Genomic DNA, 21,813 nt, shown 5'->3' on the forward strand with positions numbered 1-21,813 from the left:
TGTTCAAAGACTTGGGTCAAACAGGAAAGGAGAAAAGAGAGCAGTGAACAATGTACCCTCAATGACGGAGGAAACAAACCTGGGCCTACTCATAGTACTCAAGACATTTGATACTGATACATGCTATAACATGGATGAACCTTGAAAACATTACACTAGTAATGTATAGTAAAGTGAAGAAGCCAGTCACAAAAGACCACTTGTCACAAAAGTCACAAAAGACCTCTTGTTGTATAATTGCATTTATATGAAATGTGCAAAGTAGGAAAATCTATAGAGATAGAAAGTAGATTAGTAGTTGCCTAGAACTGGTGGGACTCGGAGGAGGGTTGGGGAAAATGGGGAGTGACTGCCAGTGGGTATGAGCTTTCTTTTCCAGTCAATGAGAAGTTTCTAAAATTGATTATGGTATGGTAGTACAACTCTGTTGCAATTTGTGGTTTATGAGAAATAGATGTTGGTCATATGAATGGCCAAACATATTTCTCATATATATTTGGTCTTTGTCCACAGATCCTGGCTCACAGCTTCTCAAACCCTTGGAAGTTCCTAAGTGTTGAGAGTGATGAAGGTGTCTTTTGTTTATATATATGTATATATTAAATGTATATATATATATTATTATATATAATATATAATATATATTAATATATATTTAATATATATAAAAAGTATATATGTATTATAGAGAGAGTGAGTGAGTAGGGGAGAGGGGCAGAGAGAGAGAGAGAGAGAGGGAGAATCTTAAGCAGGCTCCATGCTCAGTGTGGGCTCAACCCTGGGATCGTGACCTGAGCCGACTGAGCTACCCAGGCACTCCATCTTTTGTTGCATTAATGAAGGTAACTTTGGGAGATGGTTTCCAGGAGGTCCAACCATGTGATTAGAGTGTTGGATCAGTCTCACTCCCTGATCTCTGGGGAGGGGAAAGGGGCTGATGGTTCAATGAGACAGTGGTCAAGGACTTAGTCAGTCCTGAGTATGCAATGAAACTTCCATAAAATCCCAAAAGGACTGGGATCAAAAGCTTCCATGTTGGTGAACACCCAGAGATTGGGGAGAATGATGTGCCTGGAGAGGGCATGGAAGTTCTATACCCCTTCCCCAGACCTTGCCCTGTATATCTCTTTGGCTGCTGATTCCTATCTTTCATCATATCTTTTAATAAACTGGTAAACATAAGTAAGTGTCTCCCTGAGTTCTGTGGGCCACTCTAGCAAATTAAAGAACCTAAGGAGGGGGAGGTCATTGGAACCCCCAGTCTGAAGCTGGTTGGTCAGAAGCACAAGTAGCAGCTTGGGGCTTGTGACTGGCAACTAAAGTCAGGAGTGGGGGGTGGGGGGCAGTTCTGTAGGATTGAGCCCTTAACCTGTGAAGTGTAATGCTATCTCTGGGTAGACAGTGTTAGAATTGAGTTGAATTCTTGGACACCCTGTTGGTGTCCAAGAATTGCTTGGTGTTGTATGTGTGGGGACCCCCCCCGTGTTGAAACTAGATCCAGGAACCCCCTGAGATCTGTGAATATACTAAAAGCCATTGGATTGTCTACTTTTAAGAAAGTGAATTGTATGGTATGTATATTATACCTCAATAAAGCTTTCATTTAAGAAAAAGGCAAAAAACAAGGGCTGGGGACCCATGGGTGATCCTCACCCCTCCCTCTGCCTTGGCATGCTGGTGTCTTCACTTGATGGAGAAACGTGGCCGGGCCTGGACGTGCTCACAGCGGACGTGCTTCATGGTCAGTCCATAGATGGGAGTTAGGTCTACTTTCACACCCGCTGGCACGCTGAACTCCAGCTGCTGCAGCAAGATGGCTAGGAAGAGGAAGACCTTCCACTTGGCCAGGACCTCCCCTATACACCGGCGCTTGCCCAGGCCAAAGATCATCACCTTCTCGCTTAAGATCTTGTTGATGGCAGTGCCATCAGCAGTGAGGAATCGCTCTGGCCGGAACTCAAATGGATCTCCCCACACCTTTCTGCAAGAGGAACAGAGGAGATGGGATTTCTGGGTGGGGGAGACCCTGGGAGGAAAGACCTGGGGGAGACTTCTGTTGATGGTACAAGTGTTAGAATAGGTCGAGAGTAATGAAAAGAGAGTGGAGAAAGCGGCCAAACCGTATTTTGATGCTTATTTCTTTTACAAATCTCTCTCTAAAATGATTGGCCTTGCAAATGGTGCTTTTTAATATTAGTTTGTTATTTTAAAGAAATAATGCTTCAATTACAAGAAATTAAAAGAAGGAAAATGTTATCTCCATCCTACTCAATATATAAGGGGAATCAACAGTACATCCTGGTTTATGCTTATTGCTTTGGAGGAATTGTTGGCAGTATCCCTTTTCACACTCAGGAGCGCCCCCGTTTAGATGGTAAATTATATGGTCCCTCTACCTACAGGCTAGAGTGGGATTTTCTAAAGAGAGGTCACCAGGCCATTGCCATCAGAATCACCTGAGGTACTCCATTTTACCTACCAAAGTGGAATCTTGGGGGATGAGGCACCCTAATCTAACCAACCTGCTGGTCATTTCCTATGTGCACTATAGTTTGAGAAACATGGACCTAAAGTCTGTTACTTAGAACAGACTATGTATAGCAATCAAGGCCCCATTCCTCTATTATATAACCAGTTCCCAGGGGGACAGACAGCCTTCCTGACTGCTGAGCCTCACGTATTTTTTAGTGGGAGATGTATACTCACTGGTCATGATTGACCTGCCACTGGTTTATGAAGACAAGGTGTTTCTCTGGGATGTAGAAGCCATTCAGTGTCGTGTCCCTTGTTGTGCTGAGGAAGGAAGAGGGAGCAGTCAGGCTCAGGGCAGGAAAACTGGGGCATGTCTTTGGGAACTATTCTCTCCTACTTCCGCCCCAGCCCAATAGCTTGCTCGCCACAGCCTCCATACCCCACACTGGGAAGGAATGTCAGGTGCAGTGAAGCGGTGAAGTTATCCTTCCCCTTCCTCAGTGCCTGTTTTTCACCTTCAGCCGAGCGAGTGTTTACTAAACTTTTTTGTGCATCTGGCTGTGCACTTGGCCATCCTCTGGAGCCAAGAAGAAGGCAGTCTGGGCCAGCCCTGAGGGAGTTCCCAGCTTGGCTGAGGAGTCAGACCTCTTGCTCCAGGAATGACTAGACCAATATATGGGTAGAAGTAAATGTTCACTAACTCTCTTGACATTGTGAAAAATCCCAGGACATTATCAAAGACAAACGGCTGAAAGTTCTGCAAGATATCAGAGAATGAATCTGTGCCAGCCAGTTGAGTCAAGAAAGCCTGCTAGCGAAGGGGAAGTTTGTGTCAGGATGGACCTTGGGCAAGCACAGGATTCTGGTAGCCAGAGAAGAGGGTAGATGGCATTCCCGCCAGAAGATCCAGCATCAGCAGGATTGGAGGTTGGCTTCATCGTGCTGGTGAGGTACAGTGAGGCCAGCCTGGCTGGGCTGAGAGTACTTGCAGGGAGGGAATGTGAGCAGAGGTGAGTGAGAGCTGAGGTCAAGAATGTGACTTTCTCCTGAAAGTGGGGTAGTTTGATCAGGCTTGGACTGGCTGGGGGACAGACTAGAGGCTGAGGGTCTGTGAGGAACTTGGTGACATGGCCAGAAATGAGATGCCGAGATCTGAGCCAGGGCCAGGGCTGAGAAGATGGGAAGAAGAGACATGGTGAGGACTTCAAAGGTGGCAGGGCAGCATAAACAGATCTTACCTGTGGGGGACAGTGAAGGGGACGAAGGAGGAGTGTCGGAAGACCTCCAAGATGGAGGCCTCCAGGTAGGGCAGCTGGAGTCTGTCAGACAACCGGGGCCGCCGTGCCCTGCCAACCACTGTGTCTGTAGAACATGGAAGACCAAACAGGGCTTAGGGCCGTCCTGATTGCTCCATAGCATCTGCGTCCCCTATTATGTCCCCTATTACATCCCCTGTTAGGCCCATAACGGCCACGTGTAGATCGAACAAATCACCTGGGGATCCCAAGGCTTCTCTCAGCCAATGCATCTCTGCCACGTACCCAGCTCCTCCTGGATCTTTCTCTGTTTCTCAGGATTTGTCACAAGGTACATAAGGCTCCAGGAGATGGCTGTTGTGACAGTGTCAAATCCTGGGCAGCATGGTGCAAGGTAAGGAAGTAAGAAAGCCAAGAACAAGAAACCGGCATTCCCCAAACACCCAGCATGAATGTACAAAGCATTGCTTTCTCTGCCTTCTTCCCCCCTACCTTCTCCACCCACTCCATGAGTTTTCTGAGGGCAGAGACAGATCTTCTCACCGCAAATTTGGTCACTGGTTTTAGAATTCGTTTCTGGAATTACAGGGACCCAGACTTCCAGGCTAGAGAACCCTTTATTATTCAGGTAGGGAAACTGAGGCCCAGAGGCAGAGAGGGGTTTGGTTGAATTTCCACTGACAGTTGTTGGCATGGCCTGGACTCAGACCCTGAACATGGGCCAGGTGTCTGTGTGTCCTGCACCCATCTGGTATGTGGTTGGCAAGTTATCTGATGGACTCAGGGGCTGAACAAGTCTGTGGGTGGACAGCAGGCAGTGATGGATGGAGGAGCAAGGGTCTGACTCTTACCGGCCCCAAAAATGTCGTTGATAAGGCTGACAATCTTCTCGTGAGGGATGCAGCCACCATTAGCTCTGGAGCCCTTCTTACAGTGCTTCAACAGGGCGCCTGTGATGTCCTGGATGTTGTTCTGTGAGGACACAAGCTTAGGGACAACCCTGGCACTTCCAGGGCCAACCACTGAACCTTGCCCCATTCCACATGGCACCTCCCCCTGGCCTCTAGGCAGTAAGCTGGGCTTACAGTGGGAGCTGGTGGCAGCCCTGGGGACCCTTCCTCCCAATAACCCCAAGGGTCCAGTTTCCAAGGAGGAGGCTGGGGTGAGTACTGGGAAGCAAAGTGCCACCTGAGCTGGGGATTAGCCTCTGTCAGCATTCAGATTCCTGCAGAACAAAAGCCTTCTTAAGACAACAACCCCCCACATTGCAGGACTCTGCCAGGGGCCCATTCACAGCCAAATATCTCTGGGGCTTCAAGCCACCCTGAAAGAGAGGCAGGAGGGATGAGGAAACTGAGGCCAGAGAGGGAAAGGGATTGTTTCCAGGTCCCACAGCTAGTCCAGGGTGTTCCAGAGCCTTCCCAGGCCTTGGCAGCAGCATATCAGCTGCGTGTGTACCTTGAAGCTGAGTGAGAGGGATGGCACCCAGGCCCTGCCACTCCAAAACCCTGGGCTCACCTCGTCAAAGTCCTGGTAGTGCTCCTGGATAATTTTCTGCAGGAACTGTACCAACTTCTGGTTGAAGGCCTTGAATCTCTGCAGGCCAGGGGTGGGGATATATTGAAAGATGGGGAAGAAGTCCACAGGGTTCCCAGAGGACGCATTCTCCACGAATGTATTGCTGCTGTGTATGAGGCTGAGCTTTTCCTCACTGTCCTGAGGAAAGTGCTGCCCAAAGCACATGGCACCAATGACATTGGCCACTGACAGCACCACTTGGCTATGGGGATCGAAGCTCCCGACCTCTGCCATCTGTTCCTGCAACCTGCTGATGAGGGCCTCGGCCTCCTTGCTCACATGGTCTTCCAGGTAGCAGGAGGATGCGGAAGCCGGGTCTGAGGCAATGGAGAAGGTGTTGAGAGCGCTCTGGGCCAGGCGCCTGCGGGCGGCCCACACCGGTCCAGAGTCTGGGCTGAAGGCCATGCTGTGGCCATCAGTGACCAGCCTGAAGCTGTAGAGATCGGGCCGCCCCTTGAAATCATCACCCTGACGCACCAGGGCCTGCCGGATGGTGTCCAGGCCGCTGAGCACCAGCACGGGTGTGGAGCCGATGCGGATTTGCAGCACGTCCCCGTAACGCTGGCTCAGCCTTGCCAGCACCAGATGTGGGTTCTTCCCCAAGGTCAGCACGTGCCCGAGCAGAGGCCAGCCCCAGGGCCCTGGTGGACTCTTCAGGCCTTTGGGAACCCGAGGCTGCCAGGCCCTGACCACCCAGAACACCAGGCAGAAGACAAAGGAGGCCAGGAGAAGCTCTGTGGCCGTTGGGGATATTGCCATCTGTATCAACTACTGGGGAAGAAGGAGGAGCCAGGTTGAGCATCAAGATGGAGCCATTCACTCGTTCATTCACTCACTCAGTCAATAAACACTGGCACATGATTGGTACTTGGCTCCTAGCTAGATGCCAGAAAGACTTAAGTGTATCCACCGTAGGTCCCATGTCCCAAGAGCTCACTCTTAGAGCATCACCGAATCTGAGGCCTGGAAAGGAGACTCAAAATTCCCAACCTAAGTGTCTGAACTCTTACCCCTGATGCTCCCATCTGCCCATCACCTCAATTTCCAATTCTGAGGCTGGAGTGGAGGCAATGGACGACTTCAAAACAGGGAAGCACCCTTGCCAACCCCCAGTTCAAGGTTATGCTGGACATTATGCCAAAGGGTCCCTGCCGATGCTGACTTCCTGCCAATACCTCCTCCTACCCAGGGAAAGGGGAACAGCTCCCACCCAGCAACAAACACTGAGGGGGCCAGGGTCCCAGGGCTCATGCAAATGACTGGTGATGCTTCCTCCCCTGGGGCATTCTTTACCAGATCAAGGAGAGTCCCTCCTCTGAGGTTGAGTCCCCACCCTCTCACAGTCTTGGAGACTGAGATTGGGCTGCAACCAAGCCACAGCCAGGGCTGCCCTCGTGCCAGGTGGGGACCCCTCCCCATCTCTCCATTCTAATCAGAGATGGCCCAGTCCAAGTTGCTAATTTAAAAATGGAGACAGAAAGAAAATTTAAAAATAAAAATGGAGAGGGGCTTTTGGGTGGCTCAGGTGGTTAAGCTTCCAACTCTTGATTTCAGCTCAGGTCATGATCCCAGGGTCGTGGGATTGAGCCCCGTGTTGGACTCCACACTGAGAATGAAGTCTGCTTTGGATTCTCTCTCTCTCTCTCTCTCTCTCTCTCTCTCTCTTCCTCTGTAACTCTCCCCCACTCTCTCTCTCTAAAGATAAATAAATAAATAAGTAGAAACTGAGGTCTGGAACTGGTCAGGGTGGACCAGAACTCAGGCCTCCTACACCTAACTCAGGGTCTATTCCTCTCCATTCATTCCCAAGATATTTCCCGGGGACTGGGAAATGCGCCCAAGAAAGGTACCTGTAGAGGCAGGTGCTTGAGATCAGCAGGATTATGGAGTCTGGCATGGAGCTTCTGTCTCTGGGTGAAGGGCCTTTTATAGACATCACCCTCTGTCAGATTGGCCTGGCCATCCTGGTCACCTGATATCAATGTCATCAAATGAAATCAGAAGGGTCAGCCCTTGACCTTGGGCAAGGATCCCTCAGCTGCACCTGCTACCCAGGGCCCAAGGCAGGTCTTGTCATGTCCCTGGGGAGGAATGTCCAGCTCTTTTCAGGCTCCAGGGTCAAAATGTTTTTTTCTCTCAAGGGCAGGTCAGGGTCTAGGAGCAAAAGACCCCTGGGCTGTTTCAGTCTCCTCTCCCACTGCACCCATGAGGAGGCACCCTGCCTGGGCACTTGGTCCAGGCTGATCTGCTCCTCTCAGGAATGGTGATCTGTAGCACCCTTCCAACAAGCTGCAAAACCCCGTAAGAAATGGGCGTGTTCCGGCCAACTCCGAGTTTCAGCCCAAATCTTTAATCTGAAAAACATTTAGGACCCTGCATTCTGAAAGGTGACCCCTTTGCCCTCCTCCCTCCTGGTAAGAGATGATAAGAAATTTAAAATCAAATGAAGAATATCCATGCTGTGGGCGGTTCCTCATGGCAACTGGCTTCAAAACAGTCAACGTCATTTAAAAAAAAGGTCCTTTTCTAGAGTGAAGAACCTGAAGAGACAAAGCAACCAAATACAATATGTAGGGGCATCCGGGCGGCTCAGTTGGTTGAGTGTCCAACTTCAGTTCAGGTCATGATCTTGCGGTTCATGAGTTTGAACCCCACATTGGGCTCACTGTTGTCAGCCTGTCAGTGTAAAACCTGCTTTGGATCCTCTGTCCCCCTCTCTCTGCCCCTCCCCCTCTTGTGCTTTCTCAAAAGTAAATAAATATTTTTTTAAAAAACAAAAAAAAATGCAATATGTAAAATTTCACTGGACCCTGGATTTAAAGGAAAATTTTTTTTTTTAATTTTACAGAGAGTGTGTGAGTTGGGAAGAGGGGCAGAGGGAAAGAGAGAGAGAATCCAAACAGGCTCCACGTTCCGGCTCCACGCCCAGTGCAAAGCCTGATGGGGGGCTCGATCCCATGACCCTGGGATCATGACCCAAGCAGAAATCAAGAGTCAGACACTCAACCGTCTGAGCTACCCAGGCGCCCCAAGAAAAAAATTTTTTAAAGCTACAGAAGACATTTTTGGGACAACCGGAGGCACATGAACATAGATTGGAGATTAGAAGATATTAAGGAATTAATGTTAATTTTCTTAGATGTGAATGTAGCATCGTGGTTATGTGGGAGGGTATTGTAGGAAATTTTCTTAGGAGATTAATGTTATGGTGTTTGGGGGTGACGTGTCATGATTTTTGCAACTTAAAAACATTTTTTTTTACATTTATTTATTTTCGATAGAGAGAGAGCACAAGTCGGGGAGGGGCAGAGAGAGAAGGAGACACAGAATCCGAAGCAGGCTCCAGGCTTCTAGCTGTCAGCACAGAGCCCCATGTGGCGCTCAAACTCACAAACCGTGAGACCATGACCTAAGGTCAAGTTGGACACTTAACCAACTGAACCACCCAGGCGCTCCTGATTTTTTCAACTTTTAAATAATTCTGTTAAAAAATGTCTAAGGCGCCTCTGGGTGGCTCAGTCGGTTAAGCTTCCAACTCTTGATTTTGGCTTAGGTCATGATCTCACACGGTTTGTGGGACTGAACCCCACCTTGAGCTCTGTGTTCACATCAAGGAGTCTGCTTGGGATCGTCTCTCTGCCCCTCCCCTGTTTATGCAGTATCTCTCTCAAAATAAAGAAATAAACATTAAAAAGAAAATGGGAAAAAATGTATGTCTCTGGGTGTATGCATATAGAGAGGAGAGACAGTAGATATGGCAAATGTTAGCTATCCAAGGTCCTAGGGGAAGGTATGTGGGTGTTCACTGACTATCAAGGAGCTTTAAGGTAGCAAGAGGGCTGTTGCTTGGTGAGGATTTCCATCGTGATTCGCTCTCCCTCCCTGGGGAAGGCAGGAGGAACTCTCCATCTCAGAGCGCTAAGTGAGGAGGGTCCAGAAGACCCAAGGTTTGAAAGTTGGATACCTGTTGGGGTCCCTGGGTGGCTCAGTGGGTTGAGTGTTTGACTCTCGATTTCGGCTCAGGTGGTGATCTCACTGTTTGTGGTTTCGAGCCCCCGTGTCCGACTCTGTGCTGATGGTTCAGAGCCTGCTTGGGATTCTCTCTCTGCTCCTCCCCACCTCAAAATAAATAAACTTTAAAAAAAAAAGGAGGGGAGAATGGCGTCTCCTTCTCGGGCCAAGAGTCCAGGTGGGTTGGACAGTGGTGAGGAGGACTGTGCCATTTGCATATTTACCACATACTTTATAGAGCTTGATAGTTATGGACTCAGTTGTTCTAAGAGCTTTTCACATATGAACAAAAAACATTCTCAGTCATCCCATGGAATTGAAATTAATACTGTTCTCGTATTACAATGGAGTAAGAGAGGCACAGACAAGTTGTGTAATTTGCTCTAGGTTCCAGAGGAGTGTATTAGAGCTGAGACCCAAACCTTCAGAAGACTGTCCTCCAGACCAACATGTTATACACCTGCTGGAAATGTGTCCCTGGATTTGGGGGAGCAGCTGTGATGGTGGGGGAAGCAGAGGGCAGTCTGCATGGCCAGAGTGGGATGCAGTACCAGGATATGAGTCTCCTGAGGGCTGGGTAGACATCCTGAAGGGATTAGACATAAGCTGCATCATGGGACCTCACTGCAGAAGGGAGGGGACCTCAGCAGCCACAGGCTGCAAATGTACCCTGTGAGAGTGAGCTGGGGGCGGGCAAGAGGTCAGCCAGAGAGTCCATGCGCTACTTAGGGACTCTATGATATGGAGGACAGTTGGGACTCTAAGGCACCCGATGCAAAGCTGGCAGTGGAGTATCTGCTACACATAAGGGCGTCTTTAGCCAAGAGAGAAGATAAATAGCACCCAGCAAATACAAAGAGATTGGCTTCTCTTCCAGCACCTTCCCTCTTTGCCCTCCCTGGTGGAGAGGCCAGTAAAGAGCAGGGCAGGGGAAGGAAGGAGTATAGAAACAGAGCAACATTCTCTCCTTCTCATGGGGTCTGGCCAGGTCCCCAAGAGGCTGGGAACACACCCTAAATTGGACGTGAGAAGCAAATTTTGATTTAAAATTTTTTTTTAATGTTTATTCATTCCTTGAGAGAGATAGACAGCATGAGCAGGGGAGAGGCAGAGAGAGGGAGACACAGAATCCGAAGCAGGCTCCAGGCTCTGAGTCCAATGCGGGGCCCAAACCCACGAACTGTGAGATCATGACCCAGGCTGAAATCGGACGCTTAACTGACTGAGCCACCCAGGCGCCCCGTAGCAAATTTTGATTTAGATTGAACTGGGGAAAGCTGTGTGGTCAAGCTGGGCCAAGGTCAAGAAGTCTGATACAACTGCAGAGAGGGTTTGAAGATCCACGGCTGAGAGAAAGGAAAGCGGTTTTCTGTCTGTATCTCTACTGGGTTCAGCTTGCGCAATAAAAAGATCGAGGTTTGGGGCACCTGGATGGCTCAGTCGGTTGAGTGTCTGACTTTGGCTCAGGTCCTGATATCAAGGATCGTGAGTTCGAGTCCCGCATTGGGCTCTCTGCTGTCAGCGCAGAGCCCTCTTCGGATCCTCTAGTCTCCCCCTCTCTCTGCTCCTCCCCCATGCTTTCTCTCAAAAATAAATAAACACTAAAAAGAAAGATTAAAGTTTGAGGTTAGGCTAAGTTTTACAGAAAATTAAATATTTCTCTCTTTCTTTCTGTGGGTGTCTCTCCTCCCTCCCTCCTGTCCTTCCTTCTTCCTTCCCTCCTTCCTTCCTTCCTTCCTTCCTTCCTTTCCTTCCTCACCCCCTCTACCTTTATTTCCCTCTCCATCTCTCTCACTCTAATTCTTTAATTAAAAAGTCATACTTTATTCAGATCTCCTTAGTTTTTGCCTGATGTCTCCTTCTGTTCCACTATCCCATCAAGGAAGACCCCATATTACACTGAGTCATCGTTAAGCTCCCCTAGGTTGTGACGTTTCTCAGAGTATCTTTTTTGATGGCCTTGACAGTTCTCAGGAGTACTGGTCTGTTATTCCACAGGAGGCCCAGTGTTGGAATCTGTTTGATGCTGGGACTATGGGTTATTTGTAGAAGACCACAGAAGAAAAGTGTCATCTTTGTCACATCATGTCAAGGCTACATGTTGTCAGCTTGGCTCAGGATGGTTGATGTTGACTTTGATCAGCCGGTTGAAGTGGAGCTTGTCAAGTTTTTCCATGGTGAGTCACTCCTCCCCCCCCACCCCACTTCTGTACTGTGCTCTTTGGAAAGAAGTCCCTGTGAGCAGCCCACACCTCCAGAGTGGAGAGTTCTGCTCCCCACCACCAACCTTGAGGATGGAGTATCTACATAAAATATTTGAACTTCTATGCAACAGGCTATCTTATTTTTAATAAAAATCTTAAAACTTTTAATTAATTATAAGATCCACACTGAAAAGTGTAGATATTGTGTACAGCTTGATGAATTTTTACGGATTTAACAAAGCCATGTAACCAGCCCTCAAATCAAGAAACAGAACGTTACCAGCACCCTAGAAACCCCCTTGTGCTCCTACCCTGAGGGAAGCCATCACCCCAACTTCTAAGACTGCAGGTTAGTCTTGTCTGTGTTTGTTCTTTTTTAAAAAAATTTTTTAATGTTTATTTTTGAGACAGAGACAGAGCACGACTGGGGGAGGGGCAGAGGGAGAAGGAGACACAGAATCTGAAATAGGCTCCAGGCTCTGAGCTGTCAGCACAGAACCTGACACGGGGCTTGAACCCACAAACTGTGAGATCATGACCTGAGCTGAAGTTGGACACTTAACCAACTGAGCCACCCAGGTGCCCCTGTGTTTGTTCTTTATATAAATGAAATTATGCTGTGTCTACTCTTCTTTTTTTTTGTCATGGAATATTTAAAAAATGTTTTTAAATGTTTATTTTATTTTTGAGACAGAGACAGAATGTGAGTGGGAGAGGGGCAGAGAGAGAGGGAGACACAGAATCTGAACCAGGCTCTAGGTTCTGAGCTGTCAGCATGCATGAACCTCGAGATCATGACCTGAGTCGGATGTTTAACTGATCGAGCCACCCAGGTGCCCCTGTCCTGTAATATTTTTAGTTAATAGATTTTCTTTAGAGAAAGGGAGAGGGGCAGAGGAGAGAGAGAAAGAGAGAGACAGACAGAGAGAGAGAGAGAGAGAGAGAGAGTGAGAGAGAGAGAGAGACAGAGAGAGAGAGAGAATCCCAAGCAGGATCCACATTCAGTATGGAGCCCAATGTGGGGCTCCATCCCCCAACCTTGGGATCGTGACTTGAGCTGAAATCAAGAGTCTGACTCTTAACTGACTGAGCCCCCAGTAGATTTTATTTTTTATAATAGTCTAACTTTATAGAAAAATTGAGTGGAAAGTAGAGAAAACTGCCATATACCCCCCTACCTCCACTCCCCCTTTCCCCTATGATCAACACCTCCCATTAGCATGATTTGTTACAACTGGTGAATGAATACTGATACATCAGTATTAACTAAAGTCCATTGTTTACATTAGAGTGACCTCTGCTCTATGAATTGTATGGTTCTATGAATTTGTTTTTACTTTTTCTATTATGGTAAAATATAAAATAAAAAATCATAAAACTCATTCCAACCACTTTTAAGTGTCTAACTGAGCAGTCAGTGCGTACTCCTTTGTATCTACCTTCGTCCCTTTCCATCCATTTATGAGATTTATTCACAAGTTGGATGTGGCTGTAGTTCGTTCCCCTTGCTGTATGCTGTTCCATTATAACATGAACACGCAATTTATTTATCCATTCAACTGCTGATTGATGTTTGGGTTGTTTTCCATCTCAGACTATGATGAGCCTGAATGTTGAGAGCGTTCTTACACATATTTCTGTATGTATTTCTGCTACGTATAAAGCCATAAGAGGACATGCTACATCATAGGCTAGACATAGGTTCCGTGCTAGTGGATTCTACCAAACAATTTTCCAAAGTACTTGAACCAATAGGTACGTCCACCAGCTGTGTGTGAGGGTGCATGCTTCTCATGCACACACCACCATGGACTACTGTTCACATTTTTCATTTTGTCCATTCTGGAGAGCGTATTGACTACTTCCCTTTTTAAAATCCCTTGATGTTTCTCAGATTTCAGGATAAAAACCAGACTCCTTTGCTTAGCACCCAAAGGCTTCAGAGGCAGCTGTTGCTCACCTCTATGGCTCTGTTTGCTGCCATGAGCCCCCAGCATACCCCCAGCCCACCTCCATTGTCTTTCTCCATATGTTGATCCCTTTGCTCGAAACTCACGGCTACCCTGTGTTCTCTGGCCAGTTCCTGCTCATCATTCTATACCCTGCTGAGCTGTCACCACACTGCTCCTCTGAGTTCCCCCAGGCCTCACACTGCTCTCCTTGACAGCTCCCTTCATGCTGTCTCCCCTTTGGACTGTGAGCTTAAGGGTCGAGGTAGCCTCTGCTTTTCTCCTTACCTCTAGTTTCCAGCACCAAAACTGGCACACAACATGTATTCAGAGCAAGATTTGTTGAATCCATTAGTGTTCACAAGTAAGAGTGCTAACCTGCATGAGAGCTTTGTGAACACTCTGCTTTGGGCATTTCCTGCATCAGTTCTATGGAAATTTCAAGTAATAATCCTGACATTTAAAATTTGCTGAGCACCTACTATGGCCCAGGCTCTGTGCTGCATACTTAATGTTGGCCGTCTCTGTTTTAGCTTCACAGCAGTCCTATCCTGACGAAAGGATTCCAGGAAAGTGCAGAGTGTGGCTAAGGTTAAGGTGAGGGGAAGGGTGAAGGGCACTCCTCCATCACTCAACAAATTTGTTCAGTGCACAGTCATCAGCCTGGTTGGTGGTCAGGACTCAGCAATTGGCAGCCCCTTTTCTGCTCCTTGTGGGGTGAGTCCTTCTCTGTGCCTCTCATCATCCCATTCTCACTTCTGCCACAGCTCTGGCCACAAGGAGCTGTAGTTTTTGGCTGGCCCGTCATCTCACCTAAACTCCAGCAGAGACTGTGGGCCCCTTGAAGGCAGGGGCTGAGTCCCATTCATCTCTGTGCCCAGATCTGGCAGAGAAGGAGACCTTGCTGGACACAGGTGGATAATGAAATCTAGGGAGGGAGTTTCACGATCTATGAGATATGGATTTGGAGCTTCAGTTCTGGACATCCAATCACCTGCTGCATGGGTCCACCCAGGAGCCCCCTCCCACAGCACCCTTATCATGCCCACATGAATCATGTCACCTCCCTGCCCACACACCTTCCCTCTGGATCATCAGCCCAGCCAGAAACTCAGGAATCCTTCACCACCGGCTGGATTCTCAAGATCCTACTGCCTAAATACCTCTTAAGCCTTGCTCCTTCTCTCTGTTACTGTGGCACTGTCTGCAGAAGGCTGTCCACACCACTTCCTGCCCTCGCTTTTGCGGGAATCTCCTACTTGATCTCACTGCCTCTAAGCCAGTGCTGTCCAACAGAACTTTCTGTGGTGGTAGAATGTTCTGCGTCTGTGCTATCCGATAGGGTAGCCACGAGCCACATGCGGCTATCAAGCACTTGAAATGTGGTTAGTGCAACTGAGATACTGAATTTTATTTTTTTATTAAGTGTTTATTTATTTATTTTTGAGAGAGAGAGAGAGAGAGAGAGAGAGAGAGAGAGAGAGAGAGAGAGAACGCAAGCAGGGGAGGGGCAGAGAGAGAGAGGGAGAATCCCAAACAGGCTCTGCACTGTCAGTGCTGTTACTGTAGAGTCTGATGAGAGGCTCAGTCTCACAAACAGTGAGATCATGACCTGAACCAAAATCAAGAGTCCGACGCTCCACTGACTAAGCCACCCAGGCACCCCTAACATACTGAATTTTAATTCCATTTAATTTAATTTAATTTAATTGATTTTTTAATTCCCTTAAATTAAATTAATTTATTTTTAAATTCCATTTAATTTAATTTAATTTAATTTAATTTAATTTATTTTTTAAATTCCATTTAATTCTAAATGGAAGTAGCCGCATGTGGCTCAGGGTTGCTGTATTGGCCAGCACCCTTCTTGGCTCCCTCCTCGACTCATCCCTCCAGTCTGAGCTCCATACCACCACCCAAGTGAACTTGTTGAATTGCAGGTCTGAACGTGTTATATCCCTATTCAATTTTTTCTTTAGTAATCTCTCCACCCAACATGGGGCTCAAACTCATGACCCGGAGATCCAGAGCGGCATGTTCCACAGACTGAGCCGGCCAGGTGCCCCCAAAGCCTTTAGTAATTTCTTAAGACATTTGAAACAAATTTCAAACTCAGTTTGAAACTCAGTTCAGCATGTGAGCCATTTTCTGTTCACTCCTCTCCTCACTTCCCACCGTCCCCTCCTTCTTAGGCGTCTTTCCCACCAGTCAGAGGTACCATTTATCCTTCTTGTTGCCTGCCTCTGTGCTTTCACACATGCTCTTCCCTCTGCCTGGAACACCCTATCCTCTTCCAACCACTTCTTCCCCATCCAACAAACACCCTCCAGGAAAAGCATTGCTTCCAGGTTAGAAATGCTTACTTACATTACGATATTGTGATGCATTAATGACAAAGGATTCTCATCTCTCCAGTAGAGCAAATTCTCCAAACCTTAGCTCCAGCCCCACCTCCTCTGGGCCAGCCTGACCCCTTACTCTGGTTCGGATCCTCCTCTTTTGGGCCAAACTCTCCATGGCACTAATACCCCGGTGTCACATTGCTTGGTTTCATTCTTCCTTTCTAGACCAGACAACTCAGTTTTTAGTACAGTGCCTGTCATTAGCGGATGTTCGGCCATATTTATTGAGCATAGATCATGCTGCCGGCTCCTGTTCTGGGAGAAAACGTACAGCAGTGAAGAAGACAGGCCCCCTGCCTTCACAGAGGAGACTGACAACAAGCAGGCAAACAGAGGAATGAGATCATCGCAGACTCACTGAAACTCCTCTTTGTCCTCCAGACCCACCCCCACCCCCTTGCTCTGTGCACGGAGAGGTTAACCACTGCAGACTATATCAGTGCCCTCCTCCCACCACCATCCTCTGGCTCCTTGTTGGGTTCAGTCAATGGGAGGCGCTGGCCTGAGATGGGAGGATGGCAAGAGAGTGAGGCTGGGGTATTTTTTCTCACACAACCTAGCAAAGTTGCTACAGTAGGCCACAGCTTGACAGCCACCTCTACTGGACCTTGTTTCATACACGAGACAACACAAATGGTCCACAAAACATTTTCCTTTCTTTCTGAAGGTTTTATTGAAGATGCGTTGTTATCATTAACCAGTTTTCCTTCACCAGATGGAGTCCTAGGATTTACCAGATTTCTCCAGATCTCATTAGCCAGAATCATAGTACAGATCTGTGTTTAATCCAATCACCAGCAAGGCAACTGGAGCCATAATGAGTGGTTCAAAGCAGCCAGGACACAGTACCCGCGGCTGGGGGGCTAGGGTCAGCCTCCTCCAGAGGCACATAGCTCTGGAAAGGAAGAGGAAGGGTACTTGCACAAAACGGGCTGGGGGCGGTGTGAGAAAGGAGGAAAACTCAAGGTGGGAAGAGTGGCTACTGGGCGCCTACAAGAGGCGGGGCAGTTGGGAAAGGGTTGCTAAGTTGGTTGAGTGGCCTGTCTCTGGCTAGCGGTGCAGCCGGGCTGTGCCCCATAGGTCTGAATGAGACCTCCTCCTTGGCAGAGACAGTGGGAGGTCATCCAGGAACATCTGGCTGACAAAGCAGAGGCCTTGCTTTGATAAGAGGACAAGAACGTTAGCTCTCAGCAAACCTCTGTGTTTATTCAAAGGGCATCTCTAACGGGAGATCAGAGCATTTCCCTGAGTGTGCTGAACATGCCCTTTAGCTAGTCAAACATTTCCCTGCAAGGCTGTTTTCACAATGCACTGGCTTGGCAAACATCCCCTAGCAGTAAAGGCAACTGCCAAGCTGAGTAGAATTAGTCAAGCTCTGCTATGTAATATGGATCTAAATTAATCATATCAGATGCCATTGGAGGAAGAAGAGAAAAAGGCGAAAAGAAGGGCTGCCTTCATCTCCACTGCCCTCCAGAGTTAGCCCGGAACCCCTGGGCACCTTCCCCCACCCCCAGCCTTCTCTGTGCAGTGTCACAGGGTCTGTACCTTCCCAGCCTTTCCCCATCTATCAAAACATGGAGATCTCTTGTCCTGATCCTGCAGAGGTCTATCTCTGCGGAGGGCCCCCACAGAGCCTGCTTTCTGCTGATTATTGGGGGGGCCTGGTTGTGGCCCTGTTGAGAGGAGCCAGGAGGCTTTGAAACTGAAAGCAAGTGAGGACTTCTGGTGATCGCGGCCCTGTGGCCAGCAGTGTGGCCTTGCCCAGATGCTGGCCCTGGACAGAAGTGAAGGGAGCATATGGTAGGATGCCTGACCTGGGCCATCTCTCCTCATCTCTCAGCTTTGCTTTCCCCTGAATGGACGTCATTCTAAAGTAGGCCTCCTTTAAACATGGCCACTGGTAGCCCCAGACTTATTTTCCCACTAGCTTGGCCACCCCTGGCAGAAAGAGAACTTCTCTTTTCCAGCAATTTCATAAAAACATCTGTAACGCTCTCACTGGCCTCAGTCATGTGCCAGACAGATGGCCAAACCTACTGGCTAAGAATAGAAGTGAGGTAGTCCTCAAAGGACAATCAAAGTGGTACTTCCAGAAGAAGAGAGAATGGATGCTGGGCACACAAAACCCCTCAGATATCCACTAACACTGGGGTAATCATATGACTTATGGTCCAAGCCATAAGTCTCTGAGAGGAGAGTGAGAGGAGAGTGAGAGAGGGCACTTTTAATAGTCATACCAGTTCAGTAGGTTTTGTGGGAAAGTGTTGTCACCCAAACTAGAGTAGCCAAGGGCCAGGGAGCCAGGGGGCACTGCCCCATCTGAGCCCTGGATCCTGCAAACCAAGTCTGTCTGGCTGTCGGGGCACAGGTAGGAGAGGTGAAGGTGCTTAGGGTTCAGAGCTCAGTGTGGTCGAGGGCGAAGACACACTGGGAGGCAAGTCTCGGTGCTCCACATCCACTCACACCCTACTCTTGTTCCACAGCCTCACCCCAACCTCCCGCTACAGTGCCTCGTTGGTGCTATGTCCCCTCCGCAGGCCAGGAATACCCCTCCTCTACTCTTCTTACTCTACCCTCCAGCAGAGTCCCCTTACCTGCCCCCCACCCCAGGGTCTCAACTTTTTCTCAGCTCCCGGAGCACTTCCAGATTCCGCACAGGCTATGTTTGGGGCATCAACCCCGTCTCCACCATGGGGTAGGGGTTTCTTGTGAGTCTTGCTGTCCCATCCCCCTACTACACTGCCTTCATCAGTGCTGACCAAACACTCTTGGCTGGACCAAGACCCTCAGCCAAGAGCCCTTTCCCCCTCCTCACTGCCCCCCCTGCCCCCATGTTCCTGGTATCAGACCAATCGATTGCTAGGGAATCCTAGCCAAAGATCTTCTCACGCAAAGGCATGTAAACTTTGACCCAGGATGGGCTGTTCAGCTCCATGCCAAGGCTCTCTAGCCACCTGCCTTGCCTCCCTCTTTCTCTGCCTGGTGATTTGGAGGCCCCTTTGTCTTGTGGGCTATTCACTGAGACAGGGCTTGCTGATGAGAAGTGCAATGCCTCCTGTCACCCCAGTGCTCCAGACTCTTGTCCAGGAGTATGGGGAAATGGGGGCCCCTGATCCAGGGGCTGAGCCTGTCCACCTTTGGACCCCTGAGGCTTTGCTGGTAATCTGGGATAATAAATCATGGTGGGTAGAGCCCTGGCCAGGAAGGAAGAGGCCAGAGTTCTGGACTCTGATTTACCACATGTCCTTGGGCCTTCGTTCTGGTGTCAGTCTCTCCAGCTCAAAGTGCCTGAGAAGTGGGAAAGAAATTGGCTTAATTAGCTAATGAATTTCTCTGGGGTCAAGAGCCCCTTAGAGAATGTGAGCAAAGCATCTTCTACCAAGAGGAGTTTGCTGGCTCCCTGGTCAGGAGCCCCAGCAGACAGTCTCCATCCGTGATGAGCAGGCTCCCATGATTTTCTAGAGCTAGGGCATTGGTGGGGATTCTGGGAAGCCAAAGGGAGAGACTGGGTTGCAGAGCAGGATAGGGATCTGGGGGTGCCTTGCTCTTTGCTCCCTTGTCACAGTTTCCATATGGGTTCTTTCCACTCTCTGTTGCTCCAGCTCCAACTGAGATTAAAGGACAGACCTTTACTGGGTGCCATGAAGCTCCTCAGGCTGAGCCAGCGGTACAAAGGTGGAATGAATGGAAGGATGCTAGGCAGAATGGAAGCCCATACCTCCCTTGTCTCCCGCCTGTCCTTTTGCTTAAATTCCACTATTATAGCATTAGGGCTCAATATCACCCAGGTAGGGGCGTCTGGGTGGCTCAGTCAGTTAAGTGTCTGACTTTGGCTCAGGTCATGATCTCATGGTTTGTGGGTTCCAGCCCTGCATCGGGCTGTGTGCTGACAGATCAGAGCCTGGAGCCTGCTTCGGATTCTGTGTCTCCCCCTCTCTCTGCCCCTCCCCTCCTCATGCTTTGTCTCTCTCTGTCTCTCAAAAATAAATAAACGTTGGAAAAAAATTAAAAAAAAATATCACCCAGTGGATCTAACTCCTTTACCAATTATTAATATCTTGCAAGGCCTTGACTTAGCAATCTGTTTCTCCCAGGTTGGTGTTTGTCTTGTGTTAGGGCATGGAGGCAGGAATGACGAGTTGGGTTGGGGTCCTAGCAGGGGTCAAGTGTTCTGAGAATCACCACGGGGCGGGGGGAGCGGAGTGTTGGAAGACCAGATCAGGAGACCCCAAACTAGCTGTGGGGAGGATTTGGGGTGGGGTAGGGGCTTCCCAAAGAAAGTGATGTTTTAGCTGAGATTTCAAATAGGGGAGATTAGAAGTCAAGGTGCAGGCCAGGTAGGTTCTGCTAAAGATTCTGGGGTTTGTTCAGATGGGGGCTACTGAAGGGGCATGGTTGTGACAATGAGATTTTCCATTTTTGGAAAGACCATTCTGGATCCAACAGGCTAGAGAAGGAATCGGAGGGAGCCACAGGCAAGTGGGAACCAGGTTTGGAGGCCATTTTAACAATAGGGAGCAATGCTGGGGTCCTGGCCAAAGACACACAGCAGGGCTGGACAGATGTTAAGGTGGAGAAGTGTGTCCTCCGCGTAGTTTATTCTCAGTACAGTAGCCAGAGTGATCTTCCTTGTCTCAGACCCCACAATGTGTCCATCTCACATGGAGGAGACGTTTCTAGTGCCCCTGGTACTGCTCCCTCCCAAAGACCACCGTTAGGGTCCTTTGAACTTGCTGTTTCCTCAGCCCCGTGCACTCTGCTTCCAGATATCGGTGCGTCTTGAGTCTTGATTCCACACACCTGCCTCTGCTCAGTGTCATTCTCTCAGTGAGGCCTTCTCTGATCACCCTATTTTTCTTAAAGTAGGTTCCACGCCAAACATGGGGCTTGAACTCTCAACCCCCGAGATCAAATGTCGCATGCTCCACCAACTGAGCCAGCCAGGCGCCCCTGACCACCCTATTTTGAATGGCAATTTTCCCCAACGTGATTCCTACCCCTTCTTTTACTTTTCACCCTCTGACATTCTCTGTGCATTACCGACCCCACCCCACTCCGGGGGCCACCAACATAAGTTCCGTGTGAGCAGGAGCGGTGTCAGTTCTGTTCACTTTTATATCAGTCGCCAGCATCCAAAACGGCGCCTGCCACATAGTAGGGGTCTGGTAAATATTTGTCCAATGCGTGCGTGAGTAGAGCGCAAGGTGAGGGAACCTCAGAGGGGAGGAGGCTCTGGTTTTGGTTGGGCCAGGGGATGTCGGTGCCATTTGCTGGGTTTGGGAGCACGATGGGGAGGGCGGGTGACGTGATTAGTTTGGGACAGGTTGAGCTAGACACGCAAATACAACTTTTTCTCCCTGCACATTCTATGGAGGGAGGCTTGGCAAGGGCGAGGACAGCGTTCGAGGCAGCCAGCCAGGCGTTGGGTCTGCGTGTCTGTCCCCAGGCGTGGGCCACGAATACGGACACACGCAGGCGCCTGCTTGGAGGCAAAAGCCCAGCTCCGCACGCAAACCTGGGCCCTTTGCACCGCACCCGCCCCCCAATCCGGTCGTGCACCCGAGGCTTCGCGGCTACTCCCGCTCCACCCTCACCTCCAAGCTCGCTAGGGACTGGCTCTTTAAGAGCCCCGCCCTCGACTCCCCGCCCCCTTCGCGTGACTTTGCCGGTACCCGAGCTTGGGAATTGGGCTGTTGGGTGGTTGCGCAGGTCTCCGAGCCCTTCTCACGCAACTCCCGGGCATCGTGCCCCCGGCCAGGTGGGGCAGGGATGGGCCGCGTGACCTCTGCCCCCTGGAGGGATGTACCAGACACGTGCACGCTAGCCTGGGGAAGCATCTGCGCCTGGCGCCCGGCTCCTCGGTCCCTGGGCCCCCTCCCCTGCCCGGCCCGAGGGTCCTCCTTTCCTCGGCCACCGGGAGCTAGCCGCGCAGCCCCAG

General features: G+C 49.4%; 1 protein-coding gene across 2 annotated transcripts; it reads right to left on the minus strand.

Annotated features, from left to right (window-relative positions):
- Positions 1-212: 212 nt before the first annotated feature.
- CYP1A2 (cytochrome P450 family 1 subfamily A member 2) lies at positions 213-7,270 on the minus strand. 2 transcript variants are annotated; one of them, XM_019441455.2, is made up of 7 exons: positions 7,157-7,270; positions 5,247-6,074; positions 4,580-4,700; positions 4,014-4,103; positions 3,711-3,834; positions 2,707-2,793; positions 213-1,981 (listed from the first exon to the last, which is right to left on the minus strand). In XM_019441455.2, exons 2-7 carry the CDS (start codon positions 6,063-6,065, stop codon positions 1,684-1,686), a joined length of 1,539 nt encoding a protein of 512 aa, XP_019297000.2. In that variant the 5' UTR covers positions 6,066-6,074; positions 7,157-7,270; the 3' UTR covers positions 213-1,683. The 2 variants fall into 2 exon arrangements, with proteins under 2 accessions (XP_019297000.2, XP_019296999.2); XM_019441454.2 differs by having other exon boundaries at positions 5,247-6,077; positions 7,157-7,262.
- Positions 7,271-21,813: the final 14,543 nt, after the last annotated feature.

Source organism: Panthera pardus, unplaced genomic scaffold, assembly GCF_024362965.1.
Source record: "Panthera pardus isolate Hobbes unplaced genomic scaffold, ASM2436296v1 HiC_scaffold_24, whole genome shotgun sequence".
Lineage (NCBI taxonomy): Eukaryota > Metazoa > Chordata > Mammalia > Carnivora > Felidae > Panthera > Panthera pardus.

Excerpts from the sequence above, each read along its gene's own strand:
- CYP1A2 (XM_019441455.2), bottom strand. The coding sequence starts at position 6,065 with ATGGCAATATCCCCAACGGCCACAGAGCTTCTCCTGGCCTCCTTTGTC. Across the intron at positions 3,835-4,013 it reads AAAGATCCAGGAGGAGCTGG|ACACAGTGGTTGGCAGGGCA; the intron begins GTACGTGGCAGA and ends CATGTTCTACAG. Across the intron at positions 2,794-3,710 it reads CCCTTCACTGTCCCCCACAG|CACAACAAGGGACACGACAC; the intron begins GTAAGATCTGTT and ends TTCCTTCCTCAG.